This window comes from Myxocyprinus asiaticus, chromosome 2 (assembly GCF_019703515.2).
Source record: "Myxocyprinus asiaticus isolate MX2 ecotype Aquarium Trade chromosome 2, UBuf_Myxa_2, whole genome shotgun sequence".
NCBI classification, from domain to species: domain Eukaryota; kingdom Metazoa; phylum Chordata; class Actinopteri; order Cypriniformes; family Catostomidae; genus Myxocyprinus; species Myxocyprinus asiaticus.
In genome coordinates, this window is record NC_059345.1 from 31804771 (window position 1) to 31823327 (window position 18557).

The following is an 18557-nucleotide window of genomic DNA, read 5'->3' on the forward strand; positions in this document are numbered from 1 at the left end:
CTAGTCACACACTCATCATCATATCCACCTTCTCACCATAGTTACAGTAGCTCACCTTGCACAACGAGGTGTCCCTGAGCAGTTCGGCGTACACGGGTTCCTGGTTTATTGGCCGCACAGACGTAAATGCCAGAATGCTGAACTCTGACATCAGAAATCATCAGGTTTCCTGTTCCTAGTACCTGGATACCCTCAACTCCGATTGGACGGCCATCTGAAAGAAAGATGAACAGATGAAGAATGAGGGCAAAAGGATACATTTTAAGAGAAATAAAGAGACAGATGGGGGAAATAGAAAGTCATAAGAGAGAAGCACATGATTTACCAGCCATAAAATCATTCACTGGCTCACAAAACTAAAAAATGTTTACAGTGCAACAGAAGTGTATTGTGTGAGTGCATATTAGCATGTGATGAGTCTCAGAATTTAAAAGCTCTAGTTAAATGTGAGTAATTATGTAAGCACAAACCGCTTTAATATCCTTTGTTCTGCCCTGGGGCGAGAGACATCTTAAGAGATAGATAAAGTCAGAGACAGAAAGAGAGAGTGAAAACGATGAACTCTAATATGTGCGACCCATGAACAGCAGTGACGCAGTAGAATTATGTTACCATGGACATGTCTCATGAACACATACTGTTGTGTGACTGCCTCTCTGTATGTTTTCAAGCACAGCACAGAATGATATAAGTTACTGCAAACTGAACTCAGTCTCAGTCTGGAACAGCTTTAAATGGACACTGGAGTGAAGAAAACTGTTAACAAAAATTATCAATCCCTGTAATCACATCTTCCACTCATATCACAGGCCTCTCAGGTCTTTCATTCCGTTTATTAATCTGTCTGACAAAATTACATTTGACACTGTTTAAGATGCTCAGGTAGGGTGTATTGCCAGGTGTAATTGACTGGCATCTGTTGGCTGGATCAGTCAGGCTTTGAGGTGCTGAAACACCTCCGCTTCTCTTTCAGCAGCTGCTCAGAGTTTCTCAATCTGGTTCAACACACTTAATGATATCATGTCTGCATAGATACATGCTTTGAGTCTTTCAAGGCTCGACACATTTTTTTAAATATTATGGAGATGCTGACATGAGAGGAAGTGTTTGTGTTTGTGCGCACGCCTTGTTGGAAAAAAAAACAGGTCAAACTAGCTTCAAGTTGTTAAGATGGATTTTGGAATATGGTGACTGGTTTTTGTATCGACCAAGCTTGATCAAGATGGTTTATCAAGTCGAAACCCCATCCACCAGCTAGTAGTCCAGCTGTTTAACCATGTAGACCAGCTTGAACCAGCTAATGCCTATAAATGACTAACCATGTAAAACCAGCTACCATAGGTGGATTCTATGTTCTCTTCACTTGTGAGGTCACATTTCTAAAAAATGGTCTTGAAATAAAGTACAACCTCTTCCAACCAACATATGAGGACTGTCCACATTTAAAATGTAAGGGCATAATACTAACAGTAAGCTTAATTTAAGAACAACAGATACCAATGGGAGGTCCTCACAACAAGAGAATGTGTGTCCATGTGTGCACATTCATATAAAACTGTTTTCACATCTTGTGAATGAGCATGCAGCATGGTTGTGTGTGTTTGAGCAGACTAAATGTGGCAATAAGAAGAAATAAATGCAGTGTGGCGTTAATCACTGACTGATGGAGATCTATCACATTCATTACAGAGTTTAGCCCGGATTCTCTCTCCCTGTAACCTAATCCACCAAAATCCCATTGTGTTAGCAGCTAATTTCAGCAACATTGTGCAAGGCAATATCCACAATCTGATTACCCGTGGTTACAGGGATGCACCATCATTTACATTCTGAATGGGAGAATCACATTAGATAATAGCTGGGAGAGGGAGAAAGAGTTTAGTTCAGATTATTATACGAATGTGGGAGTCGTCGTGGTGAGAGAGCGGTGGGTGTGCATTGTAGAATAAACACAAAGCAGTAGGTTATGGTAATCTCAAAACATATAGAGTTTGGCCTGATTATCAATGCAATGAGACTAAATTCAGTGCAATATAGGGAATAGTATATGCAGGCCTCAAGGTGAAATGAGCCAGATGACAAATCTACACAGCATGCATATGGCTCATTTTAATGCAGATTTCACACTGCACATGTGTAAACAGACACATTCCAACACATAAACCGGCAATTCATCACTCTCCAGCACCACTTTAGAAGTAAAGATGAGACACTCTTTTTATCTACATGAATCCTTATCAAGATAAGTAAGACAGATGTGTGGCAAAGAGCGTTCAATGACCGAAATAGTGTGAAACCATTTTCAAACGAATGGCTTCAGAACTCTTGAGCATGCGTGCCAATAAAGGAGCTATTTTTCACTGAAGCCAATCTCACTGTACAGTATCAGCCAATTTCATCTGTAATATCAGTGTCTTAGGGAGAGGGATGAGAGAGTATTTCTATCACCATTCCAAGCCTATTGGCTTCTGTAGATTGTAGTGTAATTGAATTTAATTCAGCAGCCAGCTTTCTTTAAAGGGGTCAAATAATGAAAAACTGAATTTTCTTGATCTTTTGAAATAAAAGAGTTTGATTTACTGTGTAAACATACTCTAACTTTTAGATCTCAAAACTTCCACCAAGACCATTTATTGAAACACAGTTGTAAAAACATCCTTCAGAAATCTTAATTGTTCTGATATCACACATTAAGAAAATGATTAGATACTAGACTATAAGACACAGAGAATTGGGCATTTTCTTAAATGCTGCCCATCATAAGCTGCATGGTGGGTATTAGCCTGTGTCCCATGTGGCAGAATGATTGTGGTCTTCACTGGTCTTCCTGCTAGGTGGTCTGTATGCCCTTGGATTTTGGCATAGTACATTTGCCTTCATGGGGGTCCATGAGTCGATAAGAAAATTTGTATTAATAATGATGAGCATCTTGCAGGTTCTGCAGGGTTTGTGTTAACTGAGGCCTTAACCTTTGTGCATCAATAGAAAAAAGTTACTCAGAGGTCCTTGGAGGACAAAAATGTCCGTGCCAAAAAGCTGCCATAATAATATTATATATTAATATTATTTTCCACTTCCAATAAGTTAATTTTTTTAACCAACATCAGTCCTGGTCATAACTACCAAATATTCATTTTCATCATTCAGGATTTTAACCCTTTAAATACCAGTTTGTTTATATAATGCCACTGTTGATTTTTATGAAAAAAACAAAAAAACAAAAAAACAAAAAATGAATTATTTTCCATATACTAAATGCTAAGGGGAATTTTTTTTTTTTGTTGGGATTATCACAGTCTGGGATATCAACAACATTGATTTTGATGCATTATTATTTTTTGTGCAGTGTCAGATTAAAAAAAAAAACACTCAGGACCTTAGGACAAAAATGTCCACGTCAAAAAACTGCCATAAAAATATTATATATTAATATTATTTTCCACTTTCACTGACTTAGATTTTTAACCAATATCAGTCCTGATCATAACTACAAAATATTCATTCATTTTCAGGATTTTAACCCTTTAAATGCCAGTTTGTTTACATAATGCCACTGTTGTTTTTTACACACACGCACACAAACAAATTTCTCAATACACACATACAAAACACACTCTGACATCCATATCAACACACCCACGCAATTTTAGCTGCATCATTTATTCAACTGGCCTGCAGTGCTCTATAATACAGCAAACAGAAAATAGGAAAAAAGCATGTATTTGCTCCATAGGCTAAACATGAGAAAAATTGCACCATCTGGTGGAAAATATAAAAAAAACTTAAATTGTGAAGCCAGGGCTCCGGAATGAAAGCATAATATCATAGAATTCATGATTTTATACTTTAATGGCACTGGGATCAAATAATGCCATTTTAATGGGTTTCAATGTGGACATTTTTGTCCTGAAGGTCCTGAGTGTAACTATTTTGTGTACACAGTGTATTATATATGTATTATGGGAACTGAGGTTGAAATATAAAAATTCCCCCAAAAATGCACACCTTTGGTAAAATGTATGCCTTTGGCATTAACAGCCAAAATGATCGAAAAAACAAAAATGGAAAAGACAAAAATGTTCCGAAGGTCGCACAAGGGTTAATCTGTTCTGATTTGCATTTATATGGGGCATATATCACTTTTTTGTCATTCTTTATTTCCTTTTTTCCCCCTCTTATCTTATGTGTTTGAAACTGTATTGCACTATGTAAGTGATCATATACTGTATGCATTTCAGATGTTATAGCCCTATTTATACACAAAAATTTGTCTTAAGATGGTTTTTTATATCTTCAGCTTTAGTTTGTCAATAGGACAATAGGACTCCCAAACGTTCCTTTTGCAAATAAAATAGAACAGGAGAACAGGGAGCCCTGCAACAGATGGCATTGCCCCCACAGACTCCCCACTGAACATCGAGACAGTCTGAGATTACATGAAGAGACAGAAGCAATTAAGACAGCCAAAATAGATAGAAGAACTGTGGTGAATTCTCCAAGAAGCTTTGAACATCCTATCTGACAACAACCAAGAAAAACTGTGTCCAGGTGTACCTAGGAGAATTGGTGATGTTTTGAAGGCAAATGTGGTCACACTTAATATTGATTTAGCTTTTTTTATGTTTACTGGAATTTGTATGACATTAATTGATAAATGAAAACTTTTTATGGCATTATTTTTGAAGACATCCTCACTATGAATCATGTTTCACAAGTGCATAAAACTTTTGCACAGTACTGTATATCTCCTGTTCTGTACTCCTTTTGTATGTTTTGATGCATAAAAAATGATCACAGAAAAAAAAATAAAACAGCTGCAAAAACATCCTTCAGAAATCTCACATGACATCACACATGAAGAACATTATAATATACAAGGCTATGTGACAGAGAATTGGGCATATTAACTCTTTTTTTTAAGGAGAGTTTCCTTGTTGTTTTGGCCTGGTCCCCTCCTGAAGCCTTTTGAAGCTTCCCTTTTTTGTGTGTGAACTTTAAAATAAATATGATTTTTGATTGATTTGGGTGATCTTTGTGACAGCGCTGGGACAGGAGAGGATACCTCTTTAGCTGCCTGTTATTTTTATAAATTTTTCCATTCTTATTATTTCCTTGTTACCCCCTTCCCAACCCTAGATGGGGAGGGACATAACAATGTATATATACTGTATATGTTATACTCTTTATAGATTTTTTATTTATTTATTTTTTTTAGGTTTGAACAATGGTTCTTGTATTACAATCTGTTGCTGGAAAGTGAAGTATCTAAAGGACTGGTTTGTTTCAGTGAATGCATCTTATCTGAAGGTGATTGTGTGTTTGGTTTATGTCAAGAGAGCAGAACAGCGAACCATGTTCATTTGGACTTGCTTCAAGAAAGCCAAGATACAATTGTTATATTCCATTCATTATTGTCCTTCTTTAACATTCTTTATATTTTATTATTCATTTATACTGTATATTTACATATGCATACTTTTATAATACTTTTGTCAAATATTGATCTTCTGATATATTTTTACTTGAATTTCTTTTCATTACATTTCTTCTTACATATACATATATATTTTACATTTATATAGATTTTGTCTTACTGAATGACCTTTTGTAGTTATAAGCATGACTGTATAAAGGCTGATGTTTAAGTGTCATAAATTTTTTTTTTCTGGTCTCTAAGCTAGTGTAAATATTATCTTCAAGGTTAGCTGATAAGAGGTTGCTTCTTGGACGATGTGAATTATTTGTCTCATGTGTGCTATAAAGGGAATGTTTTGAGATCAGGTGCATTGGAAAATTTCTGACTGCATTGCAGGTGACTGTTCGATTTTTTTACCTGGGAGCTCTCATAGAGAAAGCTTTGCATCATCACACACTGTTTGGAAACTTGACATAAATACAGACACTTGAATTATATAATTTTTTTCCACAACACCGTGACCATATTACTATGTAATACATTTACATAAAAAATGCCTATTTGGTGTCCAGCAACTTGGTCCACACAATCATGGAAAAGTAATAAATAAGTGACAGGGTTGCCATTTATTTAAATTCCTTTAACTCTAAGGGTCAGGAAGAGGGTGTATAATTGTTAGATACAAGACAATTGTAAAAAATGTTTTTTTTTGGTGCAAGAAACCTTGACTAACATTATAAGTGGACTTTCTCTCCCACCCCCTTGTATGTGTTTTCTTGATGGAGGAGATTTTTCTCTTTGGTTTAGGTGATAGGGTATTTTATAGCCAGGCTATGGTGGAGAGCAGATTAAAGCTTTCTGCAGCCCTCCTCTTGGAGCTGAGGTGAGTCTTGTGTTTGCTTGGAGAAGATGACCACGTGATTAAAAACCTAAATAAGTCTTACCCAGTCTACTCCATGAAACGATTGGCTGTGGGTAGCCCGTGGCGACGCACTCCAAGATAGCGGTCTGGTGAACAGTGAGGGTGAGGTTTTCAGGGCCCACTAGGATCATGGGTTCTTTGTAAACAGATGACTGGGAGCCTTCAGGAAGAGAGAGGAAGAGGAAGAGCAAGTTAAAGATGGAAAGTAATAAATGCATGATGTTGAAAGAGACAAGAAAGCATATCATAATTTTTGGAAGAATCTTTGCTAGTATGATGGAATAAGCCCATGTACCTTTATTGCACAATATATCTGCAAAGTGTGAGTGTGTGCATGCGTGTGCACGGACCTGAGACTGTGAGCTCTGCTCCTGTACTGTGTTTGACTCCAGCACTGTTGTGAGCAACACAGCAGTACACCCCACTGTCCTCAGGGCGTACACCTGTTATCTGCAATACGCCCGTGGGCAAAAGAGTATACCTGCATAGAAAAGACAGTCAGAGCGATTGACAGACCCACAGAGAGAGGGAGACATGTGACAATGGGCATTACCCTGCAAATGTGAGAGATGTGAACAGGGGTGTAAAGTACTTGAGTAATTATTTTTCATTGCTATACTTAAGCAGGGATTTGTACTTAAGTGCAATTTAAAGAAAAAAATAGTACTTTTACTCCTTACAATTTTATTTAGACTTGAAAAGTACTCGTTACATTTTTTGCAGATCATTTTCTTCCATCTTATCTTAAACTGGGCATCAGTGCAATTCGATTGGTTTGTTAGTATTAAGTTAAATGTTATTTTGTCTGCTAATTAGTTCCGTTTTAACATAAAATGTATTTGGCCACAACATGGTCATTGGTCATTGAGAAGCGACATCAGATCTCACCACAATGCACAGCACCTTGACCTGTGCCTGAGACATATAAGAATCACTGGCAGAAGAAGATGGATTAACATAACTCAGCTGCGAGCACGGTCCAAGCTCAGACACCAGAGCAAGAGCACCCGTAGTCCTACTAGGGCTGGGCAAAAAAAAATTCTTAATTTAAAAAAAAAAAACATTTGTTGATCGATATCGATTCTCAAAAGCCATGGCTTGATCTTTTACTCTATGTGCAACCCTCCACTACAGAGAGAGGAAATCAATCGCATTTGCAACAAAATTTTTCACTATATGACTAAACATTTATAATTTGGCTTTATACATTTATAACACTGGCTGGTAAATGTTTAGATTTCACTCACCAGTGAATGAATTGTGTAGTATAGTGGTGGAGTATTCAGCAGCGAGATCCTTTCACTGTGTGTTGAGTGTAGAAGTAGTTTGTGTAATGCATGTACAAAGACGAGATCCACGCAATGGTTTGTCAATAAATAATGTCTCTTTATACTCTTTCTGTTCTTTGCAGTCAGTTGTTGATCATAAAACAACAAAAAATAAACATTTAATTCTAATCACGCATAGCACAGATAAAGCCGTTTGTGTCTCTTGTTAACTTTCGCTCATTTACAGGGGCTCTTTACAGAAATGCTGGGTTTCCTTAAAGAGACAGTACCGATTTTATTTTTAGCAAGTGTTCAACAACTCAAAGTAAATACCTGTGAATAGTACAAATTATGAAATTAATAAACAAGTAACAAAATATAACACATGTAATATAGTATCATATTTATTGATTAAATACATTGATTTGTTCAGTTTTAAAAAGCTAAAATATGACAAATGATAAAAAACTAATAAAATATCATTAGAAAAAAATATATTTTTGTAATGTACCTAGTTAGAAGGTCCCCTGTATAATTCACAGAATTAGCTGAGAGAGAATTTATTTCATATATAAGCAAAAGGGACATTATAACTGAAATATACCCAAATGAATCGATATCGAATCGAAATCGAATAAAATCGAGAGCTTGTGAATCGGAATCTAATTGGGAAATCTGTATCAAATCCCAGCCCTAGGCCCTAGCTTAGTGAATTATATTCCTTTAATGGAGTTAGTAAGGATTCATTCAAGATGAAATGTCTCCTTTGTCTCCCACTCACCAAGGAAATGTTAAAAATTCCGCCATTAAATCTGTTTTCATTCTTGCTATGTTACTTTTACTTTTTTAATGTTTAAGTACAATTTAATGTGGTACTTTTTTACTTTCACTCAAGTATGTTTCTGGCTAGATACTTGGACTTTTAATTGAGTAAAATTTTCAATCAGTATCCATATTTTCACTTAAGTATAATTTTCAAGTAATTTTTACACCCCTGGATGTGAATGAATGTATGTGCCTCTCTGTCTATGTTTACGGTGTTACCTGTCATCAGAGGTATCCACGGGTCGCCCATCTTTTTCCCAGCTGATGACTGGCTCAGGCAGGCCATGAATTTGGCATTGAAATCGGCCAACACCTCCCAACTCTGCACACACTGAACGTGGCTGCACATGAAAATCTGCCATCGCTGAGGAAAAAGAGACAGTGAGAAATTGTTTAAATTAACCAAAAAACTAAAACACACATTAAATAGTGTAATTTATAGAATTGCAATCTATCCTGACACAAGTGCAAAATTTATACTATATTTAGTGTTTTTTTTTTTTATAGTGGTATCAGTATAAATATTGCTCATTCTTCACGATTTCAACAAAACCCTAACCTTAAGAATTAAATGTCAGTGTGTAACTTGATCTGCACTGTGTGCTACGTACATGAATGATACTTCAAAATATCATTCTCTCTCAGAATGTCATAGAGACTTAGAGGTGGACAATTTTGACTTGGGCTAGTCAGCAACCACCTAGAACACCTTAACAACCTCCATGCAACAGCCTAGCAGCAACTACCTCGAATAACCTTGCAACTATGGATGTGCAAAACTACCAATTTTCATAATCGACTAGTTGGCCGGTTGTTTAAACGACTAGTCGACTAGTTGGTTTTAAAATATAATAATGTATAATGATGCTCTGTTTTTTTCACATGAAGCCTTTTAGAGGGATATATGGACACAAAGTGCAGAACTTTAACATGGTGACTAACGGATATTCAACAAATAGGCTAAATAAATATAACATCTTATTGCACAAAACTATCTAAGAAAGTCTCCAATAAAGAGCAGCACAAAACCGCTTATGCACCTCCTGAATGCAGAATGGCACGCTTAAACGTAACCAGAGAGCTTCAGGGTGATCCTCGCTGCGGAGTCAAAAGCACAGAACTGCAAGATGATATTGCAGGTACACACCTAGTTCATGATGTCAAGCAGTTTAAACTTTGACGCAGTGGGTACAATAGCAATGACAAAGCTATAGTACGAAAATAAATGTTTCGGGCACTTTTTTGCATTAGCAACCTAAGATACCATATTGAGATTTTGATATGAGATAAAGTACACTAGTCCAAGGGAAAAGATAAATGATGACCTCAATGATATCTGGAGAGTTAATTAGAAATAATATTAACTGGCTCCTCATGATTGCTGTCTAATATCTAGTCAAGTGTACAACAGAAATCTCTGGTCTCCACCCTCAATGCTCATTTTCATCAACATGTTTAAAGGGTTGCTTTGGGAGTTGAGAATATATATGCTAGGAATCCCATGTTTAATGTCTGCATTTTACCATTCAAGCAGAATCTTCTTGATTGAACTCCTTAATATGGCATATTTTTGCAGGTTTTTACAAACAAAAGTACTTTGGATAGCACATACTTTGGTTTTTGATGGACATGAAAGTATCAAAACCAACCTACAACCAGCAAAAAATAATGCACATGTATGTTCTACTGCATAGACAGTGGCACATGTTGAACACAATTGTAGAAGCTAAGGCTTTATTCTAACAGCTCAAAGAATCAAACGAAAGGGTGAAATTGCATCTGTGCATGGCCATCATGTGCCAGAGAAAGTGTTTGTGCTTGTTAGAGAGAAGATACAGGTGTAAGTGCACTGTCCTTTATGGGTGTAAAATAAAGTTTCAGCTGTCTGATAATACTCATTCATAACCGTCACTAACATCAATAAATTCCATTCATGTTTATGAGAAGATTCTATCAGACAGAAACAAACCCTGTGTCCGAATCATGCATACTTCCCTGCTACACAATATGCAAAAAGCAGTATATCTAATGAATAGAATGATGCAGTAGATGAACAACACACAGATGATCTGTCTTTTTTTTTTAAATGTAAGTGTTACAGGCACTCAGAAAGTTGTTCCTCGTGGATAAATTGTACTTGTTTAACAACATCCAAGTAAATTGTTTTCGTGGTTATTGTTAGTATGTCGTTGGTCAAAAAACATACAGGTCAAAAGATATAATTCTTTACATACACTGAAAGTACAGGAAGTCGGACGCAGCAATACAGATATTATAGTCAGTAGTTAGAGTGTTCCAGATCTGTGTGAGGGAGTGACTTTTTGAAGAACCTCATTGGGCTGCAGGTCCCAGAGAAGCTCATACTAAGATTGGGTTGGAGATGAGGGGTGGAGCTGGAAACACAAACACAATTAGCTTGAGGTCCGTCTCTCCCGCAGCCAACCAGCATCCTCAAGACAAGTGCTCTTATTTAAATGTTGGTCATAATTAACTTGAACAAAACGGGGCTTTTCGGAACACTCTTAGCATAACAAGAGGGCCGGGCCCCTTCTGCGTGCTCTCTCTCTCTCTGTTTATCTCTCCATTTTTTTTTTTGTGTCCCACTGATACACTTGTTCCAGCTAATCTAGCATCATGGAGCTCAGAGGGATCTCCGGGTGGTGTTTGGCAGCTTAAACTCACAGTGGTGCTTCTGTAACTGGTCGTTTTGTTTTGCGGGAGTCAATGGCAGGCAGAAGCGAGGGAAAAAAGCATTCTCAGAGAAGGAAGGAAAAAAGAGTGCTCTCAGAAAGAAACCTTTTCAAGGCTCTCACACATATTTCATTGATTACCTCTGCAGGAGATGTGAGACACGAAGGCATAAACCTCTCAATCTCTCTCTCTCTCTGTTTCCATTATTTCTCTTTATCTCTCTACTGTGATTTCAATCAACTTGCCCTCAACTGTGTCTATAACATTTAATATGTCATGCACTGTCATAACATCTCTTTTTCAACATTTTTATGTCCAGTTCAGTGGCACTTTTATTTTTACTACCAGATCAGCTCAGCCCCATCAAGCTGATAGAAACATCTAAACCAGCTAGGACCATCTAACCATGTAAAACCAGCAACCACCTTAAGAAGGGGAAATCTCTTTAATTTTACACGACATTAAGTTATTTGGCATTGTTAACCAAAACAACTTGTGCAATTAAGGTAAGACATAATTATCTTTAGACTTGGCATTGTTAAAGCTAAGCTTTAATGTCAACATAAAACAGCATAACAACCCATTTTACCTCAGTATTTCTGAGTAAAACAGGATATTCAATGAGAAAAAAATAGAGCGCAACAGTCTGGTTCCGGAAGTAACAATTCCTTTCATTTTTTCCATAGACTAATTGATTTTAAATGATAACTCTTAAACTTTTAAAGACAGACCTACTGTGAGCTCTGAGGTTGTTCATCGATGGTAAATGCTTCTGTTTAAGCCATTAGTTTATGTTATTTCAACTTCATTGTTTAAAAATCGTGTTTGATAGCAGAATTCATGGTAAAAATCTGCATTACCCATGGTCCAGCAGAGAAAGCTTCACCAATCAGAAAACCGCAGCCAACCAAGCCCACAAATGTGCCCTGGAGCAACCGCTCACTCCCATGACGCACTGTGAATGACGTAATCAAGTCAGTGTCTCTTCACCCTAAAACTACTTATATATTTGTATATATCGGAATATTTAGCAATAAACAGAACATATATGGTTTCTATACTTATAATCAACAACTTAAAATCAATAATTTTATAGAGTATATTTACATCATTGTTTTAATCATTGTCATCATTTGCAATGTTTCATGGGGTTGTAGTCCGGCCTTCTGAAATCTTGTACTTTTGTAATTTTGCCTGATTTTCAAATACTTTTTTTGCCTCAAAATAAAGTTTTTGATGTTGTGATTTACCTCGGAGCTGGTTGGTTTGGTTCATGGCTCTTTTATAAAGGATTTTATGAAAAGTCTATGGGAAAAAGGAATTGGAAAAATACTTCCATAACCCAGATGGTTGAATAAGTGGGCGGGTACTGTTGCACTCTATTGTAGGGCCGGACTCTATGCATTCCACCGGGAATAGATTCGGTAGTGAAAAGTGGCCGTTCCATACCAGAATGGACCAGCACAGCTAACTGGCTGTGGTTTCTAAATGACAGGTGGTTGAAGGGGAGGTGTTGAAAAATAAGAGAACTTTGTGATGTCAGCCGAAAAAGGTAGTCGTTTCAAAGGGTAAGAGTAAGTTACTACATCTTGATGAAAGAGAACAATTTATGATTATGAAGATTAAGATTACTGAGACTTTTTTTTTTTTTTTTTAACTTTGGAATAACGTGCACCAATGAACTGTCACAATAACACAGGAGAAAGTCATTTTGTTTTTATTTCATTTTGAATTTTGGCTACAGGAACACAATTTCCATGACAAATTACAAGTCAAATTCCCCACCAACAGGAACAAACTGCTAAAACTGAGTTTTAAATTGTAATTTTCTGTTTTGTATTTGAAGCCTTGTTAAGTGCTTGTGAGTGTTTTCTTTCCCAATTGGCAGAATGTATACTGAGATACATTTCATCAGGTCCTCTGCTTTTAGCTTCCCACTACCAAAAGGAATAAGAAAGCCCCCTGGTGTGCTCCAGATCCAGCACCCTTCCTCTCTCTGGCTGTGGAATACCACAAGATTTCACATGTAACACAAACAGTTAGGGAAAAGGGAGTAGCAACTGAACCAGTGGGGGTATTGAAGCATACTGTATCGCTCTGTGAGCCCCTCCTCCCTCCCTTTCCTCTTATTCTCCTGCGCTTCGTCTATCTTCTTGTTTTCATCTCTTTGTGTATCAGAAGTGTTTCAGCATCAGCGCGTCTGTGCTGTGCCTTAATGAGAAATGTGCCATTTCCTGACATGCTCCAACCTCTCTTCTCTTCACGGACGCACAATGAGCAGCAAGCCGATTAACATTTAAACAAACATTCCTCAATGTCTCAACCATCCAGGGCTTCTGGCGCTATAGTGAAGCAGGCAAAGTATGACAGATTACTCACTAAATTTCATCTTTTATTATTTGTTACATATTTCTTCATTAAAATGTTAATAATTTACTTTGAAAACTGAATACTCCACTTATGATTTTTGAGTAAATTATGTTAAAAACAGTAATAGCAAGTTTACACTGGAGGTTTAAATTTGGAGTCAGTCACACTGACAAATCATCCCTTTTACTACCATTAATGGAGGTCTGAACAACTTTTACACAAGAGTGAACAAACAGCTGCTTTCCAACCTCCTGTTACAATTTTTCCAGCCAAATCTATTCACATTTAAGAATTCTATGGACATGTTAACCTTAAAATAAATAGAAATTGTATACAGAAATTATTTGTGTTCTGTTTTTACTACATGTCACGGAAATGCAGGCCAATGGGTTCCTTAAGTAAAGTCACATGAAGGTGAGGCTGTGAAATCAATCACTAGTACAATAATTGTTCAGCTTTGTATATATATTGTAAAACTAACAGAGAAATTGCAATATGAGGCTCCATTAGCTTGACACCCTCCCATGCTCTGTCCTTTACAACAGAAGATGAGCGCTGAGTTCCACAGAGGGTCCAGCCATAGCCATGGAGTATCTGTCATTAAAACACAGCCATCCTGAGCAATAAGGCCTGGTTTCTAATCAACAAAGCCCTCAGAGCAGGTTGCTACTTCAGCTATATCCTCATGAGACAATTAGTGGAATAACTACCACCACTGGTGACTTGAAAACTCCCCCAAACATTCAGTGGACAAATGGAGGCCTGCAGACAGCACTGTGAAACAATACATTAACCAAGGGCACACTGCAACTAGAGAACAGGTGTATTTTAGAGAGAAATGTATTGAAAAATGTACTTAAGAGTAAACTGCATCCTTTTGTCATTCGGGTAATTTTTGACCCGTATTGAAAATCATTCAAAACAGCACTAAAGACCCCCTTACTAAAAATCTTTTTTTTTTAAATTTTTTTTTAATATATGAATATTTATGGAGTAACATAATTTTTAAAGAATATATATGGGTTTTTTTTTTAATTATGTTTATTTCAATCACTTTTGGCATTTTATAATATCTTAATTATATAACAACACTTTCTGATTTATTCTGCTTGTAGAAAATCAGTGTACATTTTAGAGTTACAATTTTAGTACATGCCTATTTTACAAATGAATCTCTATTGCCTTTTCCAGCAGTCAAAATGGACCCACTTTGCATATCTACTGCAACAAATCCATTCCTGTCCACTAATGCCAAACAATTTGTTGCAGTGTTACAGGGGTTTAGGAAGGTGCCATAATAGTTCTTTCTGCCATCTAAAGTTTTAGGAGAAAATTATATTCAATCGGTCTTTTATAATTGGGGGGCCTTTAGCCCCATTGTACCCTATCATATAAAATCATGATTTTAAACTTATTTACTAACAAATTACCTGTTTAAAATGGTAAAAAAAAAAAAAAAAAAAAAAAAACACGTTTGACTTTCAAAGAAGAATTCCAGTAAGGTGACAAATCCCCACTTACACAAACAGAGAGAACCCCCTTAAGGTCCCCTGCTCTCTGCCATGATACATACAAATTCCAATTGGGAGAGGCCCACCTTTGCTGCCACACACTGAAGTGCACAGGCACACATGGTCTGCCCGAAAAACACACACAAACATAATTGCATCACTCAGAAGAGCACATGCAAATTTAATGGTGAGTAGTGTACATATACACTTTACACATACAAAATGCCAATATGAATCTCAACAATCACTCAGCTCATCAACCATGACACACATAGAAACACCTAACCAAACACAGACACATTTACTTAGCTAAATGGTAACATTACATAGACTTCTGATGCTTTTATGTAAAGCTAAATATAATATGATATTATATATGACATGATAACCTACCTATTCCTAAAAAAAAAATCTTTTCAATTTTTCTAATTTTAAAAACAGTATTTGCTTAGTTTATGAATAGAGTTTCCAATTGAGGACGTTCCATAATGTCCCCAAAGGCTTTGTCAGATTTAGTTCACTTTTGGGGCCAATTTTAAACTATAGCCAAGTAAGTAGATAGACTGACAGACAGACAGACAGACAGACGTTTAGCAGTAGCACTTTGAAATCAACAGTCCCAGCAGAGCTGTTTTATACCCCTCTTCATAATAACCCATCTCCACTCCACACAGACACACACACACATTATTACAGATCGCCTCTTCCCAGCGCGCCACACAGTGTAAATTAACCAGATCTAATTATGGGGGAAGAGGAGGGAGAGACTGAGAAAAAGGAGTGAGTGTGTGTGCGTGAGAAAAACGTGAGAGAGACAGAGAGAAAGAAAGGGCATGAGAGAGATTAAATGAAAAGGCTAAGAGGAATATGAAAGAGAGAGAGAGAGAGCTTTCCCTCCATCCATACATTAAGAGGCTAAGTGGATGGAACTCGCTGCTTAGAAGCAGTTGGTTTCACCATGACAATCACCATGGAAACGGCGAGACGGACAGTAAATCAAAACTCTGACCTCTTACCGATGGCGATTTACTAGAGCAGGTAACTAGAGCCCTAAATGTGGTGTGCTGTACTCTATGACAGCAAACACGTCTGTACAAGCCCATAGCCTCCAACACTTTTGTGGGTATATTCCATCACTATTTTTAAACAACTATTTTTAAACAATTACACTGGGGAAAAGAACAGAGAAAAGGGGGCAGGAGAAAAGACTTGCATGATTTAGAAGGCAAAATCCATGTGAAAGATTCATGTTTCAAGAATACAGACTATAAAACATCAAAGTATGTGATAAGGTGCTCTGCAGGACCACGGTGATAGATGTAGCTTCCATATGGTGGAGGATCCAAAATTCATGCCTATGACTGATTCCCTCTTTCTCTCTCTCTCTCTCTATCTCACCCACCCACACACCTATGTATACATGCAAACACATTGCACTCTTATTCTCTTTTCACACTGCCATATTAAACCACATGTAACATCAGATTCAAAATTAAATGGACCAAACATAAAAGCTACAGAATTGGTCATTGATAAATCATATTGATTTATCAATAATATGACATTTCACAATAACATTTCACACTTTATGTTCATAGTGTTTGCACCCTTTAGCTCTACCTTTTAAGTTCACCATGCACAATAACATTCCCCCTCCTGCCAGCTCCACCCCCCTGGGCATTGTGACATCACTAGCATGTAGCGTTCCATTAGGCTGCTTTCTCTTCCTTTCTGAGCGTGTGGCACTATAATGTACTATAATGCACCATAAATAACGCATATGGTATATGATGCTATTTCAGCGCAAAGTGGCATCACCTCAACAGGCTTTAAATAGTCGCACTGAAATATTATTTTCAGTGCACAGAGCTCCCGTTTGGCATTTAAATGTAGATGTGCTGCTTTACAGCCATGCCTGCACACACACACAGATACACACACACACACACACACACACAAACTTGTTTTTATATCATTGTGGAGACTCTCCATAGACTTCTATGCATTTTATGGATTTTATACAGATCTAACGATAATTTCTATCCCCTAACCCTAACCCTAACCCTAACCCTCACAGAAAACTTTTTGCATTTTTACATTTTCATGTAAAATATAAAAGTATGTTTAATAAGCCATTTTCCCAGCCCGCTGGCTGTGCCCCACAAGGTAGGTGATCTCAGGTTTTACTATCCTTGTGGGGACATCTGGTCCCCACAATGTAGTATAAACATGTACACACACACACATGTTGGTGCGGCTATCCTTATGACTCTCCATAGACATAATGATTTTTATACTGTACAAACTCTAGATTCTATCCCCTAACCCTAACCCTACCCCTAAACCCAAACCTCACAAAAAACGTTCTGCATTTTTACATTTTCAAAAAACATCGTTTAGTATGTTTAAGCAATTTGAATTATGGGGACACTAGAAATGTCCTCATAAATAGCATAGCAAATAGCAAATGTCCTCATTTATAGCATAATAACCTTGTAATTACCAGTTTGTAACCTAAAAAAAATGTCCTAGTAAACCACTCAAACCCGCCCACACACACACACACACACACACACACACACACACGGTGATAAATCTGCTCAGCCTCAGCACACGCTGAAGGAGCAACTTGTTCCACACGTTGTCTTTGAATAACACATCAATCCGTTAACATACAGGTAAGTAAATGCTATGACTTTAAAAGTCCTTCAATTTCTTTTTCACTCATTTTTACCTCTTGGAAAATGGGGTTGTGTTATTCAAGCTTCACCAAGATTAAAAGGTATAGTTCACCCAAAAATAAAAATTCTCTCATCATTTACTCACCCTCATGCCACCCCAGATGTGTATGACTTTCTTTCTTCTGCAGAACACAAACAAAGATTTTTTGAAGAATATCTCAGCTCTATAGGTCCATACAATGCAAGTGGATGGTGATCAGCACTTTAAAGCAGTTAAAAGCACAGACAGTCAGCATTAAAGTAATCCATTAAAGTAATCCAGACTCCAGTGGTTAAATGAATGTCTTAGGGATATGATCACTTTGGATGAGAAATAGATCAATATTTATGTCTTTTTCACTATAATTGTTTACTTCCGGTCACTCTCCAATGCGTGTCCACGAGGGGACTCGGTTCACCCTGTCTCTCGTGTGACGCAAGCATGTTGGCATGTCCAAATGAAAGCAAAACCAATGAAGCTTGTGAGCAGGTTTTCTCTTGTAAACAAATCGAGCTGCACTTCTGTTTGTATTGCGTCAGTTCTGGAGTGAACATGCCATTGTGGTTATGTCATACAAGAGACGGCGTGAACTGTGTCCTCTTGTGGACGCGCTTTGGAGAGCAACTGGAAGTAAACAATTACAGTGAAAAGGACTTAAATATTGATCTGTTTCTCACCCAAAGCGATAATTTTGCTTCAGAAGACATACATTTAACCACTGGGGTCGCATGGATTATTTTACTACGATTGTCTTTGCTTTTTGGAGCTTTGAAGTGCTGATCTCCATTCACTTGCAGTGAATGGACCTACAGAGTAGAGATATTCTTCTAAAA

The 18557-nt window shown here is 37.1% G+C and overlaps 1 protein-coding gene across 1 annotated transcript in view; it reads right to left on the reverse strand.

The window, feature by feature from the left end:
- The window catches only part of LOC127456655 (immunoglobulin superfamily DCC subclass member 3-like), a 112653-nt gene that overhangs the window by 29693 nt on the left and 64403 nt on the right, over window positions 1–18557 (reverse strand). The window contains exons 3-6 of the mRNA XM_051725088.1: window positions 8651–8795; window positions 6689–6819; window positions 6361–6498; window positions 56–214 (exon numbers count right to left, since the gene is read on the reverse strand). Of these exons, the coding sequence (XP_051581048.1) occupies window positions 56–214; window positions 6361–6498; window positions 6689–6819; window positions 8651–8795 (573 nt within the window). The remainder of the gene's footprint in view (window positions 1–55; window positions 215–6360; window positions 6499–6688; window positions 6820–8650; window positions 8796–18557) is intronic.